Raw genomic sequence first — 18941 nt, 5'->3', positions numbered from 1 at the left:
TATATATGTGTCTATATATGTGTGTATATATATATATATATATATATATATATACAGTATATATTGTATATATACAATGTCAATTATAATAAATGATTTTTGAGCGCCAAATCAGCATATTAGAATGAATTCTGAAAGATCATGTGACACTGGAGACTGGTAAATTACATCTAACAATATATTAAAATAGAAAGTAATATTAATATTTCATAATGCAGTATTTTTTATCAGAATCAGATGCAAAGACTCTATGCTCTGTTTCTTACTAACATTAAATTTACATTCTCTGACCAAACATACAGTTATTTGTTTGTTTGCTATAATATTGTACACAAAGATTGTAAGGACCACACAAAGGTCTGATGTAGGACATGGTAATTCTTGACCTAATTAATGACACTCCATGCTTCGTTGAGAATATCTAATTATTGTGGGAACAGATCCTGTTCGAACGGCAGTGTAAAATCTGATGGTATTTCCATGAACTAGTCACAAACAGACAGTAATTTCTGAGTAGAGAGTCTTGTGTTTTGATTCAGCTCTGAGTTCTCTTTCGTGAAGAAATTATGGTATCGTTTTTCAACAAGATATTCAATGAAATGTTGGCGGAGAAAAGATAACAGAGAAAGTGAGAGGCAGGATGTTTTTGAAGCGGCATTAAAAAGAGTCATTCGCTTTAGGGATCAGCTTAGATGCTGTGTGATATCTTTCAGCTATTCTTCTCCATAAAGTGAGTGGATTTGTGTCAAGGCGTTTTTTTAGGTCTTGGTGAAATTAATACATGGAGCTTGTCGCCTCTTCTCAACACACACACAAATGAGATGCATGCCTACACATTTATGCTAACCTGTCAGCTCTGAGGCAAAACCGTGAGGCATGTTCACATCAAACCAACACATTTTTTAACTATGACTTCCTTGAACAAACATGTGCATGGTGTCACAGTGCAACATCCTCTACAAAAAGCACACTACAATCATGCACCACCTTCACCTATAATAACACATCTGCAAACATGCACTATAATAGTATCTGCCCACAATCACAGATCACAGTCTAATTTCGTGTGAAAGAGTTAAAGGGGTCATATGATGCGATTTCAATTTTTCCTTTCTCTTTGGAGTGTTACAAGCTATTGGTGCATAAAGAAGATCTGTAAAGTTGCAAAGACTAAAGTCTCAAATCCAAAGAGATATTCTTTATAAAGGTTAAGAGTCAGCCACACCTACCTAAAACGACTCGTTCTAACACGCCCCCACATACCTACGGTGCTCTGTGGGAAGATTTGCATATAAACGTGATTTTCTCCAATGAGGGGGAGGAGGGGGCGGAATATTTAGCAAATTACGCTGCAGCATTTATATTATTGCACAGGTTGGCTATTAACGGCGAGCAGACAGAGTGTCAAGTTAAGCAGCCATCTAGCTTACTGTTCTGAGATCAGTTGAAATTGCAGCTAGCTTAAATATGGGAAAATAAAGAAAGACATGCATCAGGAAGTATAGCAGCAAACCAGCCTTCTGTGTATGAAACCTGTGGTTTGTGCTGGGTGGAGTGAATCAGTGAGGGTTAAAAGTCAAATCAAGGGAAGTTAAAGCATGAACCTCCCTGTCTCAGGAACTGACCTCTGTCTGTGTGTGCAGCATGGGTTATGTTCGGAATGAAATACAAACCTACTGCGTACTGCTTTGTAAAATTAGTATGTGACACCTATGCAACAATTTTTCAAAAGTAATTTGCAACATTGTTGTCACACGACTTCCTCATGTTGCACATTGCATTATTTTGTTTTGAAGAAATGAATAGGCCTACTTTATTCAGCAAAGATTATTTCTTCTTTCTGCTCTCAGATTTGTGATTTTTTTATATAAGCATATATAACTGCATCATGAAATATTGAGCCAGTAAAACAGTCCAAGAGATAAATGGGCCTCATTCTGTCTCATTTCATTTGTTTTGACAAATTGCTTTCAGATTCAGTGACCAATTCTGTTAAATATCTACATCTTCCTGTAAACACTAACTTTGGTGTTTACACATAAAAAAATAAATAAAAAAAATCATGAAACTGATATTTCAAGGTAAAAAAAACTGTTGCTTGACTTATCAGAAGTCAATGTAACAAGAAGAATTTTGAACCTGATATTTCTAAGTTTACAAAAAAATTAAAGCTGCTTTTAGCCAAGGACTTGCTCAGATTTTGAGAAAACGAAACAAATACCTTATCCAAATATTCTAAACAAATTTTCTAGTGTCTAAACACATGTGAGGAATAAAAATGAGTAGAAAAGAGGACAATAGACAAGATATTTCAGGCATACATATATTTGACCCGTCAATCCTATTTAGAGCAATTTCAGAAGCTCAGTTTTAAATAGAAAAATACTTTATTTAAATGTACTGTAACAAGGAATCCAATCAGTGCAGAAAATATGTAACAAACATAAAACAAGCATATCACACGTTAATGATGTTAATATATAAACATGGTGCACATGGTGTACATGGAGAAATCAATAGCAGCATGTAGTGGGCAGCATGCTTTTATTTGCATTGGCACTTGGTATTTCTTGCTCCACTGTCATACAGCAACTCCGAGCGATGTATACTTATGAATTATAGCCAATCACTAGTCTCCACAGCAACTGTGTCTTTGTCAAGTAGGTCGTTCTGTTCTGTAGCCTCCTCCTCGTTTGGATCGTCTCCTGGTGGAAGTGCGGTTTCTTCTGGCAGCTGGACACGCACCTGAACCCAAACATTCACATTGCATTCAGAGAACACAAAATGTTTATCAGGTATAATGTGGAACTGACATGCAAAATTACCCTTTAAACATAACCTCAAACCTAAAATGATTTCAAATCAAATTCTGATTTGTATCTTGAATGCACTCAATTAAAAAATACAGTAAGTCAACCTTTTAACACTACATTTATGCTGCATAGCAAGAACAAGTATAAAAAAATGATAAAAATAAAAAAAACAGTACATAGTCACTGCATGTAGGTCTATTTACCCTGACATTTCTCCTCCATGGGCAGTGCAAACGGAGGAAAGACGTGCAAGCCAAGAAACAGCGGCAGGAGAACACAACCTCCACCACTGACATCAGAATCAATGGAAACCATAGGATTAATGTAGTACCCTGGAGAGAGGAATATATTTTTTGTTTCATTATTTTAGTATTTCCTTTCACTTGCATATTTTGCATCATGTCCCACAGGGCTTCCACTGCTTTTTACCAATGAATTTCCATGACTTTTGTATGACACGTACATGCATTTGAGATTACTGGATTTTTACATTTCATTTTTAATAAGAGAGCAATTGTAGGTAATTAAATATTTTAAAGAAAATAAATACATTTCCATGACCATAGGAACCCTGGAGCCTCATTTAAAGGTGTTGGTAAAATTATCCTAAATGTTAAAATAGGAACATTTTTAGAAATTGTTGTAAGAACAATTTATAAATTGTCTGTACACACACAAAATTGCTCCCAAATGCATCCTTCCTTATAAAATCACAGTTCATCCAAAATTAGAGTGTAATATTAAAAAGTGCAGCAACTCCACCTACAGAATATCCACATAAATAAATAAATTTAAGTACAAATATATATATTTGTTCCTCACTTTTGACATATGATGAAATCCATGGAATTTAGGATCATACAATCATATTTGTGTTTTATAAATAAGGCCCCTGGTTCATACTATGGCTTAAGTTGCTACAGTTTTGGTGAAAAATGCATCTCAACTTTAAAAAAAAAAAAAAAAAAGCCTCTTAAAAAGGCATTTATGAGGCTCATATCATTCATTTGTATTTGATTACACTAGGATCCACCAGACTGGAGATTCACTGACTCACATAGATGCGTGTGGGGTCAAAGGGGCATTCATTTGTGATGCTGTAGTAGGTCATGTTGGCAGGCAGGTCGCAGTGGGCAAACAGAGTGTGTCCTTCCCACATTATGGCCCTCACTGTGGCAACAGTGATTCCCACTGCAGAGGCGGCACCCAAGAGAACAGCCAAGACACTCACAATTAGTAGAAACCAACTCTGCAACAAGGATAAAATGCATTAAGAAATCAATAATACATGAACACCGTATTTTATTCTATAGAATTTGAAGTGCAAGTTTTGCAGTGGCAGCAAATAAATAGCAAAAACACAAAGAGCGAATGGAATCATTACAAAAAGGACAGTATTGTGTGCTTGTGTCTACTCACCAGCAGCTGGTTTTTCTTGTTCTTTGAGAGAACAATAGCTGAGATTCCACCAATAATTGCCTGTAGGTTATAACATGGTCAGATGTATAAATTACAGTGTGGACTCATTCAGTGGAAAAGGTGAGTTTGCAGTTTTAACTAACACACCTGCTTATTATTAACTGCTTATTAATTTTAACTACTATGCATTATGCCTCAAACGCCACGTCACTCAATCATGATCACAAACAGAAATACATTACACTTTCGTAGACAGACAAACCATAAGTCCTGCCACAAGAGCGATGACATTGGAGATGGGGTAGACGAGTTTCTTGTTCCAGGTGAACACTTTTATGTGTCTGAGCACAACTCCATGTACCAGTGCCCCCAACAAGAAGTTCACATGACCCACCAGCACCAGCCCCAAACCCATCTTCATCAGGATCTTATCATCCTTCAGACTGCCACAACAAAGGCCTACAAGAAACACACACAATATCAACCATAAACACAGAAACATTGAAGACGAAGGGTCAGACACCAGATAAAAAAAAAATAAAAAAAAGGAAATGAGTCAAGGAATTATGTGCGCCATGAAATCCAGATGAACTTCAGACTACATACAATCATTTTTCATGAGCCATGATTTCACTAAAAGAAAGCTGTTATGAGGTGATGAGGGACTGTCAGATATAATGGAGGAAATAGACAAACACAATGATAATTGTACACACACACACACACACACACACACACACACACACACAAACACTGTATTTTTTCATCGGGATTTTTTTTTCAGAATTATTTCCTTACACTTAGTTATTTTTCATCATGTCCCACAGGGCTCCCACTTTTTCCAATGAATTTCCACGACTTGTGCATGATACTTCCATGCATTTGTTACAATTGCATTTTTCAAAACCATTTTAAATAATTCAAAGATCAATTTTAGCTAAAGAAATATTTTAGAGCTAGTAATGAATGAACTAAATGAATTAATAAAATATTTATTATAGAGCTTTTGTGGACTGTGTATTTTCTACCAGGCCATTACATTGAGGGATAACAGTAAGATTAAATCCCCACAGAAATACTCACTGCATTGCACAATTCAAGTAAGATTACTTACCATTTTCTAACCCTCATGTAGTTGTAAACCTGTATGACCTTTTTCTTCTATGGTACAATTACTACATTTTGGTCATTGGTTTCAAAAGACAAAGGCTTAAAGGGGTCAAACCCATAAAACCTTCGTTCATCTTCAGAACCCAATTTAAGATATTTTTGATGAAATCTGTGGGCTCTCTGACCCTCCCATAGACAGCAAGGGAACTACCATGTTCAAGGTCCAGAAAAGTAACGCAGTAGAATAAATGTGGAATAAAGTCTTTATTTTTGTTTTCTTTTCACAAAGAAGTGTTCTCATAGCTTCGTAACATTACAGTTGAACCACTGAAGTCACATGGACTACTTTGTCGATCATCTTGGTACTTTTCTGAACCTTGAACGTGGTAGTTCCCTTGCTGTCTATGGGAGGGTCAGAAAGCCATCATATTTCATCAAAAATATCTTAAATTGTGTTCCGAAGATGAACAAAGGTCTTATGGGTTTGGAACAACATGAGGGTGAGTAATTAATGACAGAATTTTCATTTTTGGGTGAACTAACCCTTTAAGGCTAGTTCCAGACTAAAATGTATGTTTGAGCAGCCTCAACTGAAAATATCTTGCTCTGACAGTCTTAAAATATGTTAGTGTGTTCTGTCTCAAGATGCACACATGCAACGTTTTCTTCTAAGGCATTTTTTATGAAAGCTGCTTAAATATCTTAATTTAACTAGGGCCTATAGTCCTGGCTTAAGCCAAGTCCCGTCTGTGAAACCGGGCCATAAATGACAAATAAATGGTGATCGAACATGTCAATCATCATCAATAGGGATCAATAGCGATGAAATTCATTAACGACACCGCCATGCAATTAGAAGAGCCAATCGTATTGATGATATGATTAGAAATCGCGCCTTAAGGTTAAAAGAGACAATAGCTTGTTTGTTTACTTTTGTTGAATGCGCGTGCTTTATATTAGACAAGCATTAGAATAAGATACGATTATCAGATTTTATTGCCGATAAAATTTTGGTTTCGGAATTCAACGGAACAATTGTAAAGATCCGATTCAAACGAATTGTTCGCTCGCGAACTGAACACTGCTACGTCCAAATATTCCAAAAACAGTTCGGTCGAATGTCAAGACTGAACGTAAATGAACGTTAAAAGAACGTAAATGTCTGTTTCTCACACAAAGCTATGTATGGCTTCAGAAGACATGCATTGGCTAACGTTACTTTCATGGTGTTCCTGCATTCAGTTAAATGCTCGATATTTTCAGTCAACATTGATAGGCTACTACATGGTAAATATATTCTTCAAAATGTCTTTTGTGCGCCACAGAAGAACAAAAGTCATACTAGTCTGGTGAGGGTGAGTAAATGAGTGAACTATCCCTTTTTATAACATTTTCATTAAAAAATCTTATTAATATCACAGAAGACATATATAACAAATACTTAGCTGAGATGTAGCTATGTATCTAGCATAAATCCATTAACTCATTAGAGAACTAGATTACATTCAGCGAGACATTTATACGACAGCGAGGGATTTAGGGCAACACATAATGCTGTGATGTATTATCAAGGTAAACATGACCACACCCAGACCACGTTCGCGAGCCTGTTCATATACTCCCTCCCACCCCATGAAATGCACACTCTAGTTATGTAAATAAAGTCCAACTCACCCGAATTCACCATCCTGAAGTCCTTCTTTCAAATTAAGTCATAATTAAGGGTTTAAGATGTTCAAGGATCTTCTCCTCTTACCGTGCCTCTCAGGCCGTCTTCCTCCTTCCCGTTCACCTGCATGCATAGCCACTCCCCGTCCGCTCGCGCACCTGTCTTCTTCTTCTTTTGGTTTTATGGCGGGTTGCGAACCAACTTTTACATGAAATGGTTCTGTAACATCTCCTAAGCTCCACAACATCCCAGCATAAACGCTCTAGATAAAATATTTGTTATTTAGGCTAAGCATCATCATTAACAAACCACTGTTATTTTTAACAGAAAAGCAAGCGTGGGCTTTTTATTCTCCCGCATCCCGCACACACACACGAGTCTCTTCCCGCCCGCACCCGCATCGCCCATCAAGAGTTGTCCCGCGCCGCACCCTGTTGCGTTGGGTCCCGTGGGTCCCGCGGTACTCCCGCGGGAGTGCAGGTCTCTACTCCACTCCCGCCCTGCCACCTGAACCCTATCTTGAAACACCCGTCTTTCCACCTCATATATTATACAGTGTAGTATGACATGCTCAGAATTTTCTTTAACCCCACAGTTATCACAATTCTCATTATTCTTTTTCCCCATTAAAAACAAGGTGCTATTCAGTCCTGTGTGATCCACTCTCAGTCTTATTAAAATTTCTTCCCGCCTATTCCTTTCTCTATAATTTGTAATGCTAACAGACTTTTGTATTTTATAATATCCCCTTCCTTTCTTGTCTTCCTCCCACCATTTCTGCCATATTTCAATGCCTTTCTTCTTAACTACTGCTTTTCCCTCACCTCTTCCAAGTGGTATTGGAACTTATATTTCTTTTTGCAATGCCTCTTTTGCTAATTTATCTGCACTTTCATTCCCTTTCACTCCCTCATGTGCTGGCACCCAACAAAACTATACCACCTCTATGTAATCTTAACAAACTGTGATAGAGTTCTATCAGTAAATCTTCTCTGACAGATGTCATTGACTGAATGCTTTTTATGACAGCTAAGGAGTCTGTGCATAATATCACCCTATCAGGTCTGATCTCTTCAACCCAATGTAATGCAATGATGACTGCCACAATTTCTGCCGTATATACAGATAACTGATCAGATAATCTTTTGGAAATATTAATTTTAAATTCTGGGATATGTATTCCAATTCCCACACATTCCTGTTTGTTCTTGGATCCATCTGTATAAATTTTGAGATAATTATAATAACTGTTTCTTAGATAAATGCTTGTTTTAACTCCCACTTCCTCCAATCTCCATTCCTTTTTCTTTTCCATGATACTAAAATCTGTCTTTGCCTCTGGAAAAAACCATAGTGGAATGTTACTAACTGGGGTGAGCGTAGTGAAATCTAAGGCTTCCATTCCATATTCCCTCACTCTCTTTTCTCCGTTCCATCCAAACCCATGCCCCTGAAATTTGGAATGCTCCCAACAATCCTGTATTATCTCCTTTGTAGGGTTTTCTTTCCCACTTCCTTTCAGTCGTATCCAATAACTCACCTGTTTCTATGAGTATTGCGTTAATGGGAGTTGACTTAATAGCTCCAATGCAAACACGTAATGCTCTATACTGTAATCTATTAACTTTTTCAAATAATGTTTTTGACTATACAACCATAATCTATTGCTGACCTCATGCAGGCTCTATATATGTAAATTAGTGAATGTTTATCTGCACCCCAGTCACTTCCAGCCACAGCTCTTATTAGATTAATAACTTTTTTGCATTTAGTTTCTAAGTGCTTTATGTGTGTTTTCCATGTATATTTACTATCAAACCATAAACCCAGGTACTTAAATTCATTTACTTTCTCCATTGGCTGCTGATATAATGTTAGCTTTTCAACATGACACTTGCGCTTTTTTGTGAACATCATGTAACAGGATTTGCTTGTTGGTATCTTAAACCCCCACTCATATGACCATTTTTCTACTTTCCCTATTGCCTTCCTTATATTCTCTGTCACGTATGCCACATTCCTTCCTCTCATCCATATGGCCCCATCATCCGCATATAACGCTGATTTGATGTGTTCACCTAAATCTGAAAACATGTAATTTATCATAATGTTGAATAATATCGGGCTGATTGCGCTCCCCTGAGGAATACCATTGTTTACATGAAACTCCATGGAAACCTCTGATCCAACTTTCACTCTAATTCTCCTGTTTGTTAAAAAGTCCATTATCCAATTATACATCCTTCCACCAAAACCCATTCTACTTAGTTTAATAAGCAATCCATCCCTCCACATACTATCATATGCTTTCTCTATGTCAAAATATACTATTGTCATGAGCTCTTTCATTTTCAATGCCTTCTGCACCTCATTGCTTACTCGTACTAAAGCATCTGTTGTGGAATGTCCTTTTCGAAATCCACTTTGTATGTTAGTTAGTAATCCTCTCTGTTCTAGTACATGCGATATCCTACAAACTATTATCCTCTCCAGCCATTTGCATAAATGGGATGTTAGTGCTATAGGCCTATAATTACCTGGATTAGTTGGGTCTTTACCAGGTTTGTTAAATGGTATAATGACTGCACTTTTCCAACAACTCGGTATCATTCCATCCTTCCAAATTTTATTGAAGAGTCTTAACACTAGCTTAAATTATTCTATTGGCAACTGTCGAAACATGACATAATGTAATTGATCTTGACCTGGACTTGTATATCCAGTGCCTAGCAGAGCTATGTTGAGTTCAGATATTGTAAAATCCACATCTAATGTTGATATACCATCCTCCCTCTTCAGCTTCACATCCTTATCCTCTCTGAGTGCAATATCTTTTAGCTGCTTATCCATAAGGTGGTCACCACTATACACTGACATAAATGTCTTTCCCAACACCTCTGCCTTTTCTTTGTCAGACACTGTCACCTTTTCCCCATCAATCAAAGCTGGAATTTTAACAGCTTTCCTTTTCCCACTCATTCTCTTAAACATAGACCATATATCCCCTAATTTAACTCCTCTACCTATGGTGGTACAGAACTCTCTCCAACTCCTCTTTTTGGTATACTTAATTGTCCTACGTGCCATTGCCCTTTTCCTTTGATATTCCATAACATTCTCTTGTTTTGTCTTATATAATTAAACCCTGGAATCACAAAATCTACTTGAGCTCGTAACCAAGTTTCTTGTACACATACTACATCAGGAACAACATCTAATTCATGAATGTACTTTTTAAATTCTTGACCGTTAGCTATAAGGCTTCTGGCATTCCACTGTAGTATATGTAGTACTATAATTTTTTCATTTATTTTTCATTCATACATTTTTGTATTTCCTCCATTTTCAGTTTCTGTCAACAATGCATGTATCTGATCTGCTTTAATGTTTCTCATGTCAAGGAATTTTCCTGCTGCCTCTACAGTAGCCTTAATTCTCTCACTTTTCTTTTTTAGCTGCGTTGCAACATTGATAGTGTGACAAATGAATCCCACAAAGTTCACTTTCTTCACTACTAAAGTATCATCATCAACTTTACATTTGTGCTCACATCCATTCTGCATATGACTTGGAATCTGGATTTGTGTTTGATTAACTGATGTTATGTTTCTTTGGACCATTCCACTGGAGTTTTTGTCAATTGATTCGGTTTCTCTTTCTTTAATGCTTCTGCATATGATACTTTATTCAAAAACCTAACCTTCTGGACTTCTCTGGCTTCTCGCTGTACTTCACATCCTCCAAACGCTGCACTGTGCTCTCATCCACAGTTACAGCACCTAACCTTTGCATACTTTTCACAATTACCATACTCATGTTGACCCCCGCATCTAGCACACCTTAGCTTTCATTTGCACTGCTGTGCCGTATGCCCCATTCTTTGGCATTTGTAACATCTGAGAGGTTTAGGGATGTACTCTCTCATGCTTTAATTCATATATCCCTTTTGCACTGATTTGGGGAGGATTCTTTCAAATTGCATTACCACAGATAACGTTTCTTTTAATAATCCGTCTCGTTTAGTTTTTAACCGTGTAGCTTCAACTACTTTGCCTCCCTGGATCTCATTTTTAACATCTTCCATTGACATACTCAATGGAACTCCTGAGATGACTCCTCTCACTTTTGTCATTGCTCCCGGGATGTGAGCCTTCATCCTTTCTCCTTGAAGTGAGGACATACTGAGGACCTTGTCTTGTTGTTGTTTTCTGCTTGCATGTATCAGTATTCTTTTATTGTTCATAAATCTTGCAAATTTAAATTTTACCAATCTCCTTGTCAATCGCCCTGGTAAGTTTGATTGGGTGATAATGCCCACCATCCTTGTTAAACTCAATTATAACTTTCCAGTCATTTTCTTGTACTTTCTCTATATTCTCAGCTTTCTGTTTCTCATTCTGATTAGCTCTCTGTTTCTGTAATCCACTCTCAGTCTTGTTATTAAAATTTCTTCCAGCCTATTCCTTTCTCTATCATTTTTAATGCTAACAGACTTTTGTATTTTATAATATCCCCTTCCTTTCTTGTCTTCCTCCCACCATTTCTGCCATATTTCAATGCCTTTCTTCTTAACTACTGCTTTTCCCTCACCTCTTCCAAGTGGTATTGGAACTTATATTTCTTTTTGCAATGCCTCTTTTGCTAATTTATCTGCACTTTCATTCCCTTTCACTCCCTCATGTGCTGGCACCCAACAAAACTATACCACCTCTATGTAATCTTAACAAACTGTGATAGAGTTCTATCAGTAAATCTTCTCTGACAGATGTCATTGACTGAATGCTTTTTATGACAGCTAAGGAGTCTGTGCATAATATCACCCTATCAGGTCTGATCTCTTCAACCCAATGTAATGCAATGATGACTGCCACAATTTCTGCCGTATATACAGATAACTGATCAGATAATCTTTTGGAAATATTAATTTTAAATTCTGGGATATGTATTCCAATTCCCACACATTCCTGTTTGTTCTTGGATCCATCTGTATAAATTTTGAGATAATTATAATAACTGTTTCTTAGATAAATGCTTGTTTTAACTCCCACTTCCTCCAATCTCCATTCCTTTTTCTTTTCCATGATACTAAAATCTGTCTTTGCCTCTGGAAAAAACCATAGTGGAATGTTACTAACTGGGGTGAGCGTAGTGAAATCTAAGGCTTCCATTCCATATTCCCTCACTCTCTTTTCTCCGTTCCATCCAAACCCATGCCCCTGAAATTTGGAATGCTCCCAACAATCCTGTATTATCTCCTTTGTAGGGTTTTCTTTCCCACTTCCTTTCAGTCGTATCCAATAACTCACCTGTTTCTATGAGTATTGCGTTAATGGGAGTTGACTTAATAGCTCCAATGCAAACACGTAATGCTCTATACTGTAATCTATACATTTTTTCAAATAATGTTTTTGCTGCTGCACCATAAACTATACAACCATAATCTATTGCTGACCTCATGCAGGCTCTATATATGTAAATTAGTGAATGTTTATCTGCACCCCAGTCACTTCCAGCCACAGCTCTTATTAGATTAATAACTTTTTTGCATTTAGTTTCTAAGTGCTTTCTGTGTGTTTTCCATGTATATTTACTATCAAACCATAAACCCAGGTACTTAAATTCATTTACTTTCTCCATTGGCTGCTGATATAATGTTAGAATTTCAACATGACACTTGCGCTTTTTCGTGAACATCATGTAACAGGATTTGCTTGTTGATATCTTAAACCCCCACTCATATGACCATTTTTCTACTTTCCCTATTGCCTTCCTTATATTCTCTGTCACGTATGCCACATTCCTTCCTCTCATCCATATGGCCCCATCATCCGCATATAACGCTGATTTGATGTGTTCACCTAAATCTGAAAACATGTAATTTATCATAATGTTGAATAATATCGGGCTGATTGCGCTCCCCTGAGGAATACCATTGTTTACATGAAACTCCATGGAAACCTCTGATCCAACTTTCACTCTAATTCTCCTGTTTGTTAAAAAGTCCATTATCCAATTATACATCCTTCCACCAAAACCCATTCTACTTAGTTTAATAAGCAATCCATCCCTCCACATACTATCATATGCTTTCTCTATGTCAAAATATACTATTGTCATGAGCTCTTTCATTTTCAATGCTTTCTCCACCTCATTGCTTACTCGTACTAAAGCATCTGTTGTGGAATGTCCTTTTCGAAATCCACTTTGTATGTTAGTTAGTAATCCTCTCTGTTCTAGTACATGCGATATCCTACGAACTATTATCCTCTCCATCCATTTGCATAAATGGGATGTTAGTGCTATAGGCCTATAATTACCTGGATTAGCTGGGTCTTTACCAGGTTTGTTAAATGGTAGAATGACTGCACTTTTCCAACAACTCTGTATCATTCCATCCTTCCAAATTTTATTGAAGAGTCTTAACACTAACTTAAATGATTCTATTGGCAACTGTCGAAACATGACATAACATAATTGATCTTGACCTGGACTTGTATATCCAGTGCCTAGCAGAGCTATGTTGAGTTCAGACATTGTAAAATCCACATCTAATGTTGATATACCATCCTCCCTCTTCAGCTTCACATCCTTATCCTCTCTGAGTGCAATATCTTTTAGCTTCTCATGCATATCCGTAAGGTGGTATTCTTCTTTTTCTTTTTCTTCTTCTTCTTTGGAATTTTTTGCCGTATTTCGCACCATAGGCACATACTGCCACCAACTGTTTCTAATCATACATGGATGATAGTCCCGCCTCTGATCTGTAAGTATGAAAAATAATTGTTTTCTTCTTCTTCTTGGTTTTTAACGGCGGCTGGCAACCAACGTAAATAGGTGCATTACCGCCACCTTCTGCACCGGAGTGTGGTACAGCGTTGAAGAGTCCTCAACCTACAAAGATTTTATAGCGCCTTTTAATTTATTTTATTTTAATACACCATTCTAGTAATTTCAGACAGATGTAGTTTGTATTTTTTTTTAAATATACTTTTAAAAAACTTTACATTTAATCATTTTGTTTTTAATTTACGGAATGTCAGAATGCCGGTCATATTATTGTACAATGTCAAATGCAACTTTAAAAGCAAGGCACAAAACACTTATAAATAGGCCCAAGTGCAAATAGTTACAAATATCAAAATTGTTGCAAAATACATGTTGGTACAAAAAAAAAATGTAAAGTAAAATAAATAAATGTTGTTTTACTTTAATATATTTTAGGAATGGTAAATAATTACCGATAACATTTATTAAAGAAAAAACAAAACAAAATAAGGATTAGTTTAATTCACATTTAAGAATGACAAAATGGATATTTACATCTGGAAATGCTGTCTAATTCATTATATATATATATATTTAAACCAAACGATTTTATGAATTTGTTTTGTTGTGGCTGCATAAAAAACCCAATCACCTGCATTAGTGTACGTTTGTCTTCAGTCAGTGTTGATCACAATCAGTTGATGAAGTAAACCTGAACACCTGGACTTGATCACCTGACTCTCATTAATGCATTAATCTGTACAGCATAAACCTCCTCACAGCATGAATTTTAAGGTCTGTGCGACAAAGAAAATTGTTGTGTTAATTATTCTGTGCTGGGTTTCGCTCAAGTAAAAGCTGTGGAATAGGGATGGCGGCTGTTTTTGTCATCTTCTGTTGGACTATAGTGTCTCTAGCGCTGCCTGTTACACCAAACGGGGATGATTTTAATGGGCACTTTACAGCATACTCTCCAGGAATCATACAAGATGTCTGGCATATTCCTGCCGCTGCAGCACATTTCCTGAATGAAGTTCCTCAGCCTCACAATTTTGACGAATTTGCATCGGTGTTTCCAATGCCATATGATATACAGGCTCTTCTGGACCGAAGAAACAGTTTTTCATTTAGGATCATGAATTGTACATCATTAAAACACTACTTAATTAGACATAGTTAGTGTCTAATGCTGTCTATCTAATGTTTATTTTGCTCTAGCTTCTTGGAGTGGTCCAGCGGATACTAATGTGTTCCACAGAGGAGATCAGTTGTATCTGCAGGTGTCTGCCTCACCTGGACTGGGTCAACAGCTTTATGTCCGGTCCTGCCATGCTTCCTCTTCTCCAAACCATGCTGACAAACCTGAAGTCGCCCTTATCATCAACAAAGGGTAGGTCAACTCAACAAACGTTATTTTGAAAACACTTGCTCCCTGAAATTTTCCTTTTGTTTGTTCACCAGATGTGTGGCCTCCAAAGAGTCTTTGGTGAAGTTTGTGATGCAACAGCCTGACAGAGTGAATTTGATTGTTCGTACATCCAGTTTGAAGTCTTCTGAGGTGTGTTCAGTACTGGTTAGGATCACTGCAGTCCTGCAAACTGACAGTAGTTTATGTAATGCTCTCCTGTTTGCTTTAGAGTTACATTCACTGCGGAGTCTATCTTACTAATTTGGGTGTCACCCCTACCACTAAATTCTGCAACTACAACAAACTGAAATCCAAGTAAGTGCTTAAATCGCTTATTCTTTAAGTCTTTTTCCTAACAGGCTTTTGGAACTTGTTGTTTTTTTTTATTTTTTCAGATGGGTTGACCTGGGTGGACAATCTTCAGTATGTGATTGTTGTGGGAGAAGGTGCAGAAACTTAATTGAGCGTGTAGAACTGCCTGGTCAGTGTGTGGCTTTTTTATTTTATTTTTTTATTTAACTGAGTCCAGGAAATTAATTTCCCGTTTTGTTTCTCAACTTATTTTACCTGCTGCAAAAGTTACTTGTGGAAAGTTACCAATATTTCTAGCAAATCCAAAGATGCTTTGCGTTTAAAAAAAATAAATAAAAAATAAATAAAAAATAGAAAAAAGCTCCTTTTGTAGTGGCGCCAGTAAAAATCAGAACTACTGCAGCAACAAGTTTTTATTTTAAGTTCAAGGCAGGGGTAAAGCAATGCGAACAGATACACTTCGATTATATGCAAAAGTGGCGTTAATGTAAAAAGTAAAGGAATAACCAACAAAAGCACATATAAAACTGAAGACAAGTACCAAATAATGACCACTCATTCATATGTTATACATATGCACAGCCACTGTATAGTTGTGAAATGTAAAGTATTATTGTTCCTAGAAAAATCTTTATTAGAGCTTATCCTCCACCATCTGTTACAGTTTCTCTAGACCTGACCGCAGTAGTAAGCACAGGCCCGCTGGTACTCAAGGATCAAGAATCTGCTCCACAGGCCACACCACTGACTCTGTCTGACTACAGCAATAAGTCCACCCCTACAGCCAGAGATGGCTCTGATAAAAGCTGGATCATGGCAGGTACCTCTTTCTCTGGGAGCTCAATGCAAAACGTTGGCAAGGTCTCCCCCTGGCCTGTCCAGCATGGCTTTGGTGGTGTGATGGTCATCAGCAAGGGCCTGGAAGGTGATTTATCAATGTGGCTACCAGACATCATGGAGCTTGAGTTTAACCCAGTGGTGCAGATGGGGACTGGTTATCCAGAAAATCCTGTTGATATAACTTTTCAAAATGCTGAACCCTTTAGGAAGCTGAGACCAGATGAAAGCACTGTTGAGAGTAGTCAGGCAGTTGCTGTGGATTCACATGATGTTGTAAAGGACTGGTTGGACATGTGGCATCTTAATGATGTTGACCACTTGCATAAAATTCAGGAAAAACCTGTTTTGACTTCAGCGGATTATCTAGAGCAGCCTCAACTGCATCTTGAATCTGAATTTGACTTTCCTCCAAATGACCAGCCCCTGATCAGCCCTACTCCAGATAAGCTCTCTGAGAGTGCTGAGGATGAGGGAGAAGTTGTTTTCAGACAAGCCGAGATGATCTTTAATGGCGCTAAAGGAGCCAAATTATCAGAGCCAGTTCACTACTCTAAACTGAGTCTGAATCAAGCTGCAGATGGATCCAGTGTTCTCAATTATGAGGAACAGAAGAGGCCCAGCAAGAACAAACCGGACAAGAGGCCACAACTAGAGAAGAATGGTGAGAAAAGCCCAAAGGATGTGCGGATGGAGGATACCTCTAAAATTAAAGGCTTGGTTTCATCCCTATTGGATCAACTGAGGTTTGTGGACTGATGGTTATGAATCCTATTGAAGGTCTATCATGATTTTAATATGCACTTGTTTCTTTTTTACTTGACCATAGAAAACTGTGGACGGTGCAGTGACCGGTTTTTCATCATGACTTTTGTGTGATGTGATTAACCATGTATTTTGTTAAATAAGTGTGTTTTTTTTTTTTTTTTTTTTTTTTTTTTTTTTTCAGCCTTATTAAATGCACCCTCTCTCTCATCAATTACCTGGGGATTCTGTGTGTGTGTGGCAGCTTTATATAGCACGTTTCGTACACTATGGTAATTCAAAGTGCTTTACATAAAAGTAAAATAATCAAGAATAAAACAAGGAATTTAAAAACTTTGAAAATGATTTAAAACTAATTTAAGACTGTTAAAAATAAATGATTATACATAAAATAGTGCAATCAGTTTGGACATTGCACAGTGCTCATTCAATAAATGCACAGCTAAACCGATGAGGTTTGAATCTCGATTTAAATGTGTCTAATATTTTAGCACATCTGATTCCTTCTGGAAGCAGATTCCAACTGCGGGTGGCAAAATAGTTTAGTAAATCAGCTCAAAAGGGAAATATTTATGACTAATTAACTGGTTATGATTAATAATATTCAGATTAGATCTTACAATTAACTGTAGCAGAATCAATGTTACAATTAGTTGATCTGTCTGTCCACCGAGCAGACAATATAATCATTTATCAATTCAAGGAAAGATTATTTTCCTGGCCAAGGAAAGTAGCTTTCCTTCTTTATGCAGTGCTAGCAGTAATTTAGCATGTAGCAAGACTTCAAACATTCAGTGACTTCGAATTGTGAGCAACGCACAGAGACAATCAGTTGTGATTATAAGGGATTTAATAAATGAAACTATATCTAACATATAACTAAGCACAACTCATATATACAGAATGAAGGAAAGTAAGCGAGAGAGAAGAGTAAAAGAATGGCAGTATTTCACATCAATTAACCACAACCTAATGAGAACCATCAAAGAATCAAAAATCACCTTAAAAAGGGGGCTCAAACTTAAACACGCATCTAAATAGTTTAAAAGGGGTCTCTTAAGCCATAAACCCCAAAGACCATCCATGATTTTACGCAGACGCTACAATAGCTAAAAGCAGATTCCCCTTGTTTTATGTGAACCCTTGGTATTTCTAACTTGCTCTATCCTAATGATCTGAGTGGTCTGTTAGGTTTATATTCAGTGCGCATATCTGCAATGTATTTAGGTCCTAGGCCATTGAGTGATTGATAAATGCGTAAAAGTACTTTAAAATCAATCCTAAATGTAACTGGAAGCCAGTGTATAGGGAAACGTACAAACAACACATGCATATACCAGATATATTTGTAACTGATTAATTATTGTCTAAATAAAGTAAAGGTCTTTATGTGTGTGTGTGTGTGTGTTATGTGAGCCTGTTGTATTTTGCTGGTCAGCCAGGCCCATCGGCGCCTGGCACCGGGGGTCATTTACTTGTCTTTGGAAACTGTTTGAAGTCAGTTGGAGAGATGATAGTGGTAGACTGGTTAGAGTCTCCTTGATAGTGGAGAGAATTATTTGGCAATTTAGCACCCATATAAATGGGCCAGAACTGTAATTTATATGCAAATGTCAAAGGCTAAAAGGGGTAGGTCATAGTCCATGGAGTGATTTATACATGAGTAAAAGTACTTTAAAATCAATCCTAAATGTAACTGGAAGCCAGTGTAAGGACCTGAGGACCTGTTCTAGTCAGAATCCTGGCAGCAGCGTTCTGGATGAGCTGTAGCGGTCTAATGGTCTTCTTGGGAAGGCCGGTGAGGAGACCATTACAATAGTCTACCCTGCTGGTAATAAAGGCA

At 37.2% G+C, this 18941-nt stretch overlaps 2 protein-coding genes across 3 annotated transcripts; one reads left to right on the top strand and one right to left on the bottom strand.

Moving 5' to 3' along the window:
- Window positions 1-2135: 2135 nt before the first annotated feature.
- On the bottom strand, window positions 2136-7208 carry LOC107659245 (transmembrane protein 54-like). 2 transcript variants are annotated; one of them, XM_016448116.1, is made up of 6 exons: window positions 7099-7208; window positions 4495-4691; window positions 4233-4292; window positions 3871-4062; window positions 3017-3145; window positions 2136-2745 (listed from the first exon to the last, which is right to left on the bottom strand). In XM_016448116.1, the coding sequence occupies exons 1-6, from the start codon at window positions 7142-7144 to the stop codon at window positions 2617-2619; spliced, it is 753 nt and encodes a 250-aa protein (XP_016303602.1). In that variant the 5' UTR covers window positions 7145-7208; the 3' UTR covers window positions 2136-2616. The 2 variants fall into 2 exon arrangements, with proteins under 2 accessions (XP_016303602.1, XP_016303604.1); XM_016448118.1 differs by having other exon boundaries at window positions 2137-2745; window positions 7017-7176.
- Window positions 7209-14557: 7349 nt separating this feature from the next.
- Window positions 14558-17265, top strand: LOC107659244 (uncharacterized). The gene is made up of 7 exons (XM_016448115.1): window positions 14558-14918; window positions 14995-15166; window positions 15238-15334; window positions 15414-15499; window positions 15580-15665; window positions 16161-17079; window positions 17163-17265. The coding sequence occupies exons 1-7, from the start codon at window positions 14648-14650 to the stop codon at window positions 17182-17184; spliced, it is 1653 nt and encodes a 550-aa protein (XP_016303601.1). The 5' UTR covers window positions 14558-14647; the 3' UTR covers window positions 17185-17265.
- The last annotated feature ends 1676 nt before the right edge of the window (window positions 17266-18941 follow it).

This window comes from Sinocyclocheilus anshuiensis, unplaced genomic scaffold (assembly GCF_001515605.1).
Source record: "Sinocyclocheilus anshuiensis isolate Anshui unplaced genomic scaffold, SAMN03320099.WGS_v1.1 scaffold539, whole genome shotgun sequence".
NCBI classification, from domain to species: Eukaryota; Metazoa; Chordata; class Actinopteri; order Cypriniformes; family Cyprinidae; genus Sinocyclocheilus; species Sinocyclocheilus anshuiensis.
Note: the sequence above shows the minus strand (reverse complement) of the source record. Positions and strands in the feature narration are given on the sequence as shown.